Source organism: Lampetra planeri, unplaced genomic scaffold (assembly GCF_965212315.1).
Source record: "Lampetra planeri unplaced genomic scaffold, kcLamPlan1.2.h2 scaffold_683, whole genome shotgun sequence".
NCBI classification, from domain to species: Eukaryota; Metazoa; Chordata; class Hyperoartia; order Petromyzontiformes; family Petromyzontidae; genus Lampetra; species Lampetra planeri.
The window spans coordinates 29,034-36,957 of NW_027615506.1; the positions used below are offsets into that span (position 1 = coordinate 29,034).

Here is a 7,924-nt window from a genome sequence, read left to right on the forward strand (position 1 = left end):
AATGTCATTGCGTGTCTATGCTGCTGAGCTGTGTGAGAAAAAATAAAAATGTTTTTCACGATGATACACTTTGACAGGAAATACATTTTAAATTAGCTGAAATCTACAATCCAAGTTCATGCTCATACTATGTCAGCAATCAGTCCCAGGAGATATGCGAGGTAAACACTTCTTTGTTTCCTATTTACGAACGCATTTCATTTCCAACTAATCTTTCAAAATAATTCCATAATAAAATAGATGAAATTTCTCAATTATGATTATTATTGCCATCAGCCATTAGTTTGCCAACTGTCATATAATCATATATGTTTCATGTAGAAAAAGAATTTTGCACAATAACACGCCTCAGTGAACGACTTCACTCTAAAGTGTCTAAAACAACACACTATACAACATCTATTGGACCACAAAAAAAGGTTGTTGCTAGCAAAACATAGTACGTCCCATTGAGCAAAACAATGTCAAGGTGTGACTTCTCATTGTTAACCCTTTCGCTCATTCAGTGCCCCTCCACCACCCCCGCCCATCCCCTCATTGTGCTGAGAATCGGTACAAATCCCCTCCATATTCTGTGCATTTCTATGGCATTGTTGCTGGCTCAGGAGATTTAGACAAAAGAGCCGGGCTGTGGGCCAGGTATAAAAGGAAAGGGTTAAACCAGGTACGGTACAGTTTGGTGCAAGAACAAGAACAGCAGTCCACCGGCAGCAGCTGCCCACTGACCAGCAACATGACTTCCACCGGAATTTCCACTATGAGCAAGGTAAGGCTAAACTGGTATTCACACGAGAGCCACTGGCATTCATCGGTTTTGCAAGTTAACTGTGTTGATGTCAAAAAGTCAAGTAATACAAAATCTACGTCTTTTTTTGTCAGCTCTTCATGATGTGATTGGTAATTTAAACACAAAATTATGACAGAGCACTGTGACTAGTGACTAGTGGTGAGAAGTTTGAAACAATGCTTTGTCTGTAGGATTCATTCATGCTTGCTCAGTGTGATTTCATGTTGGAGAAGTTTCAACGTGTCCAAATTGATCTCTATAGTGGCATATAGTGGCTTTGTTCCTCCCGTTTAGATGTTGTTTACTGTGGTTGCCATGACAGCAGGCCGAGCTCGATCAACACACCTGTCTAAAAACCTCTGCCTCCTCCCCAGATCATCTTCTACGAGGAGAGAAACTTCCAGGGGCCGCTCCTACGAGTGCATGAAGCGACTGTCCTGACATGTCCTCCTTCCTGAGCCGGTGTCACTCCTGCAGAGTGGAGAGAGGCTGCTTCATGGTGTACGACCGCTCCAACTACATGGGCAACCAGCATTTCATCAAGAGAGGCGATTACGCCGACAGCATGAGCATGATGGGCTTGAGCGACTGCATCAGGTCCTGCCGCATGATCCCCATGGTAAGAAGAAGTGTCTGTCTGGATATACTAGTTTTAGTCCCTCAAAAACCTTGCTAAAACCCTCGATGCAAATGGCAACATGTTGTTACTCTTCTTACAGCAAAGGGGGATCCTTCAGGCTGAGGATCTATGAGAGGGAGAACTTCTCGGGTCAGATGCACGAGCTGATTGGACGACTGTGAGAACATCATGGACCGTTTTCCGCAATGTCCAACTGCATGTCCTGCAACGTCATGGAGGGACACTGGCTGATGTTTTGAGCAGCCACACTACAGAGGCAGGATGATGTACGTGAGGCCTGGCGAGTACAGGAACCTGTTGAACATGAGCATCAACGGCTCTGAGGATCATGAGCATGAAGCGCATCACAGAATCCTGCTTTTAGACTCTTTTCGACTGAATAAAGCTGTCGTAACCTGAGTTTATGGCCTCGACTTTCATTCCAAGGACACATGGTCCAGCCACAGTTTAATAGTCATATATGAGTCCTAGTCAGTGTTGGGAAAAGTTACTTTGGAAATGAAATTGGTTTACAATTACATGTTACCATGTTTAAAAATATAATGATAGTGTAACAGGTGATTTGACTGATTTTTATGAAAGTAATGTAACTGATCACATTAAACTGACTTCAAATTAAGAATTAATATTTTTCAACTGTTTTCAGATGAGACCAGTATCAACACTGACTTTCTGTCAAACTCAGCAAAACTCAGCAAACTTCAGCATGTCAATTTCCATTAGAATTCATGGGAAAATTGTTCAGATCTTGGAGCTAAAATTGTAACCATGAAAATTTCCATAACTGACTGTAATTTAATGGCTAAATGATTCCATATATACTTTGTGATTAAATTACGTAACATTGCCTGTAACTACTCAGTTCTCCAAGAACCTCTGCTGCTGACTCTAAGGAAGAAGTTCCTTGTTTGTAGTCAGTTTTTATTGAGGATAAAGTTGACAAAGCAGATCAATGAATCTGATTTTGTCCAACGCAAGAAACACAAGGAATAACAACATCTGCGCTTACGGGGCTTTTCTGTTAAGCCGTTTGGATAGCTAGGAACTACAGATACAACCGGCAAAGCAAAGTCTCTATCCGGTGTCCTGTTCAAATGCGGTAGGCCTGTAGGAAAGTTTAGTCTAAGTCAGAGTGGAATTCCACTCCGTTGTGTCTGGCTGCTCTCATAGTAAACTTGGACATTGTCACATAAATACTGGAAAAGCTCAGTCAGACTGTCCAGTTGTTCTGACAGCGTTCCCAGCAAGCTTCAGCGCTGCTCAGAGCTGTTATGAGATCTAAATATTGTCCTTTGTAGTGTTTGGGTTTGTTGATGCAGCCTGTGTGTTGACTTGGGTTCCGCTCCCAGCGGAAATACAATGGCAGACCAGTCGCACGGTGGTAACAACCCAACTACGTTAGGTCCTATTACCGTATAACTATGTCGATATCGATGACAAAGAAAAATACGAGGAGAAAAACAAATGTATTGATGCTGATGACAGCGACATTTCATACGTGTTTCAAAATGAACCGAACACTTGACTTCACAACTATCCTGCCTCTTTAGTTTCAAGTGATGAGTCTCATTCACACCCACTGACATGGACATGATCACAGATTATGATCGGTTCTCATAAATAAGTCACCCAAATAGATACTGGACCCGTTTTTTCATGAGCTACATACGGTATCTTCCTATTGTGTCGTTCAAATCTTTGTGACTGAAAGGCATCAGTTAAAGAAGAAGACGTTAAACTATAAACATTGCTAATATGTACCTATAAAATACTGTTACTTCTCTGCCCAGATTAATTCACACTTGATGTTTTGATGCCTCAGAGGAGCATATTAGATGTCTTCTCGCTATCTTTTTTCCTCACTTCTTCTTTATCTTCCCCCTCTCTTCTTCCTCCAGAGGATGGCCAATCCGACAAGCGAGAGGGGGAATCGATGCCCTGATACGAGATTCAGCCTAATGAGGATCAGAAACATCTTAATAAAGACCCATAATCCACCACTTAATCCCTCATTACAGAATCATCTGCATTCACTGGTCCTGCTTCCCACACCGCTGCAGTGACGGCACATTCAGGTCCATTGTTCTACCTCGCCTCATCTCTCACCCAGGGCTACGTCTGCCTTTGTCTCCCCTCGGTGTCAGTTGCATTTTGATCCGTTCTCATTAGACTTTTAGACGAGATGAGTGGAAGAGTCTGCTAATAGTGCTTTTGTGTGCACTTTTGTGCTATCTCCTTCCTGTCTGAAATGGAAAAATGAGACATATGCTTAATGAGGAAGGAGTTGGGACTGGGACGATAGCGTATTGTACGGAGAGAGCGCTGTGACCGATACTGGTAGAGGACACACTTTCTAGGCAACGTCTGTGATTATGACTTCTCACAGCGTTACTCTGATGTGGGACGTAGGATAAAAGTTTTAACGATGAGCCCCAGAGAGAGAGAGATTCCGTGTTTTTGCACAGTGCCGAATTAACACAAAAGTTTGACTCGAGTTTTTAAAAGCACTCAAGTGTAATGACACTAGGTATGTGCACCTGCTGGTGCTCCTCCTTCTAAAAAAAAAGCCAGAGCTCAAGTCATTACCTTTTTTCTTGAAGCCCTTGAGCACAGGAAAAAAGTCATTTTATAGTCAATATGCCCTTTGAAAATATGGGACAAAGACTTTTTTACTCCAGGAAACCCATAGAACAAGAGTTTTATGCTGCAACAAGTATCAATAAGGATCAATTTTAAGTGTTCAAAAATATTTCATTTAGGCTTCTCCAGTGTTGCACAATGCAGCATTATTCTCCAAGGTACAAATTTGTAATGTAAATGTAATGTAATGTAATAATGTCTATTTCTCAGAAACTGCCCACTGTCTTTTTAATGCAGAATACAAGCTCCGCTCCTATTTGTCAGTTTGGATGAATGGACCAATCATGGCTTTACTGTAAACACACCAATAAAGTGACTGTCGTCTGCCATGGTCACACAAACCCCAAAAAAGGGATAAAAGACCCCGATCGAGCCAGCAATGGCGGCTGCCGTATGCCAGGATGGACAGCATGCTAGCTGCTGCTGTTGTTGTTGTTGTTGTTTGTTGTTGTTGTTTATTGTGGTGAAGTCAACGTTTCTACTCAAGTTGTTGAGCTTGAGCTTATGACGCTGTGACACCTTTGTGTCAGCATGGACTCCACTAGCAAGTAAATAAGCGTGCCAGCCCCCAGTACAGGGGTCTTCAGGGACGAAGACTGTCATTTTTATGTCATCATGGATTTTTTTTGTATTGATTTGTTGTGCGACAGAGAAGTAGAGGGAAATATTTAGCTGTAGTTCCTGAGGAGGGATAAGAGCTACCAAAAAAAAGTTTGTACACACAAAAGTTGTACACACACCGTAGTACTGTGTATTAAACAAAGGACCAGGACAGGTCTTTTTTTGATTAGATGTGACATAGCCGTTTGACCCTACAATTTACAACAAACTTCCGCGATGCCCTTGCTTTACATCAGGAAGGCAGCATGGGAACAAACTGATATGAACATGTGGAATTAACGCGATTCACAGTTACACACTCCAGATGAGGCTAACATGGGAGTTTATGATCTAATTATGTATCAGGAGAGGAGAAAAAGCTGTGAGATGGTCCTCACGAGAGTTGGATAATTAGCCACATTGCGCGTGAGGAGATGATAGGTTTAACCCGCGCTAGCCCTCCGTCTTCATTCCTCAGTGAGGTGAGTGGGGAGGTGGAGGGGGATAAAACAAAACAAATAAAACTCATTAAAACTCAAAACTCAAATCCCCCTCTGCAGTCTGCTTACACACCACAAGACATCATTAACTCTGGTCAGAGGAGCCATCGTTATTCTGCCTGGATATGAACACTGATCAAAGCATGCTACGGTTCATTGTTTCTTTAAACCTGAGGGCAGGATTCTTCAAAATCACAGCTCCCCCCTTTCCCCCTCTTTTTTTAGGGCAGGTTCTCATTTTGCTCCTCACAGCGCCTGAGGAGATTTATTCTTCATAGAATGAGAAAATGTAAAAAATGATTTTTTTCTCTCTCTCTCTCTCTCTCTCTCTCTCCCCATTGCTGCACCCACAGCACTGTCTTGTTGGCAAGAATGTTTAGTTTATGTTTTGAAGCTGCAAAACAGATAATCGTTCTTTGGCAGTTGTGTAAAAAGTCTGAGACAGTAATGAGCTTCAGCATGAGGACGTTTGGTCGTAAGAAGACCAGTGCTCTGCTCAGATGTTCGTCCTTCCTAACAGTTATTTTACTTTCTTTGCTCCGTTTGAACCTTGAAGTTAACTAATGCCGTCACATACTTTTATTGGCGGGTGTCCCATTCGCGGACGATTCGTTTGCACGATCACATCGTCTTGGGTGAACGAACCGTACTGAATCACTCTTACTGAAAAGATTTGTGTGTTCAGCTGGGTGCAGCGGGGGGGGGGCCGACAAAGTTTTCTGATGGTATTGGAGACTGATATGAAAGCAGGTGTGATTCTGTGATTGGGTGAACTGATCTTTTGAGTGAAACAGACTCGAATGATTCAGTACATGTAAAAGAACTCGTTTTGCCCCTCACTTTAGCTTTTCTCTCTGTGATGGACTCTGCAGGAGCCCTCAGCCCCCACCAGCCACGGCCTTAGTCCCGCCCACACTCAAGCGTCAGTCAGCCACACATCTTGTGGTTACCTGTTAGCTGTTGAGTTCTCCTCTCATCACCTCTTCATCTACTGAGCCTTTGTCTGATCTGGACCTTGATCTTTTGCCTTTTTGATTTGTTTTGCATGCTCTCACTTAGGTGGGTTCTGCCGAGGTTAATTAGTCTCTCTAAATCCCCCGTAGGTGTGAATGTGAGTGTGAATGGTTGTCTGTCCTTCATGTGGCCCTGATGCGCTGGTGACTCGACCACGTTAGACCCTGATGTTCACCCACTGACAGCTGGGATCACGACTTTGAAGGACATTTGGTTTGATTTCTACCAGTTTACATAAAAAAAAGTTCTGCCAATCTGTCCTCGTTTCAGGATTAACACACTCAGGACTTTTACCTTGTGAAAAAGGAGCCGTGATCTGCGTTTGAGTTCTCCCCACTCTCTGTGCTCACCTTGATCTGTTTTTCTTTGCAATGCAGCAGCCAATTCATGTTTCTCTGTCCTCTCATTAAGTAATTGATGGGTATATATACTGTGGCCCCACAGCAACGGACCTAAATAAACAGGTCAAACAGAATCATGCGTCAAAAAGCTGCGAGCATGAACTTATCTGGAGTCTCTTCCAGTTCTAACATGTTGTCCTGTAAATTATTAGAGCTGAATTGAACTGAAAACTGCAGTTTTCAGCTCTATTTCCACATAGAGTGACAGAAACTAGACCAAACTGTTTGAAAGTGATTTTCAGTTTATCAGTAACCCTGAAATTAAAAAAGAATCATTTCAAGATGACAGGATGAACAAACTCAGGGTTTTCACTAAACCTGCTTTCTGGAACCGACCCCTGAGGACAAATGGTTGAGACGAATGAGGTGAGTGGTGAAGCCGAAAGCCAGAGAGCCATCCCCAAAGGTGATGTTGTCCACAGACACAGTGGGAGGGTGGGGAGGGGGGTCCATTCCCATCTTCTGTCTCATTTCACACATAATTGCATCTATCATCCTTTGGGTCCAACCCCCCCTCGTCCCCCACTGATCTTTAAGTGTCTGATAAGATTCACTTTCCCTCCTCATGTATGACGACGGCACTTACACAGCCGCACACACACACACACACACACACACACACACACACACACACACACACACACACACACTCACACACACACACACACACACACACACACACACACAGCAGCTGATTTCCTTACTTGTTGAAGCTCAGCTGAAGCTGGCGGGTGCTGGGAGTTTCTCCTCGGGGCAGCAAAGTGTGACGAGTGTAACTGCTCCCAGACAGAGACGGAGGACGAGTGCCAACAAACATGCCGCGTGTGGGATAACATCTCCATCTTCCCTTGTCAGCGGCTGCAGATCAAAACTTGTCATCATAATAGTGTCACATTGACATCTGACCTTCAGTCCACAAACAGTGGACTGGGAGGTGTGGTGCAGGGAAGAACATAGAATGGCTCATTTTAGTGTGATCAGAAATAGGGATAACTGAATGGAGTTTTTGAAAACCGACCTTATTTTCTTATCATTTTTACAACAAAAATACATGTTCAGTAAGGGTCGACCCTCACGAGTGTCTCTCATCACTCACTGATATTTTCTATTTCTGATATATGTTGGCTCTCACCTTTTGTGGTGAAAAGAAAAAGAAATCCAATGTAATGAATTGAGTCTCACTTGTACTTTTCTCATTCGCTTTTGGGCCTGTGGGAAGACAATGAATAAAAGTAGCCGGCCATTTTAAGAATGCAATACAATTTCTATATGGAATTCTACACAGTTTAATTGTGCGATATGTGAACATTCCCTTTAGACAAGGTCACCAATAGATACTGCA

General features: G+C 43.0%; 1 protein-coding gene across 1 annotated transcript; it reads left to right on the forward strand.

The window, feature by feature from the left end:
* Positions 1-733: 733 nt before the first annotated feature.
* LOC144741736 (gamma-crystallin M2-like) lies at positions 734-1,791 on the forward strand. Its single transcript, XM_078624240.1, is given in 9 exon segments — positions 734-766; positions 1,162-1,191; positions 1,193-1,213; positions 1,215-1,416; positions 1,512-1,573; positions 1,575-1,607; positions 1,610-1,660; positions 1,662-1,736; positions 1,738-1,791. Coding segments are annotated over 9 exon segments (561 nt in total).
* Positions 1,792-7,924: the final 6,133 nt, after the last annotated feature.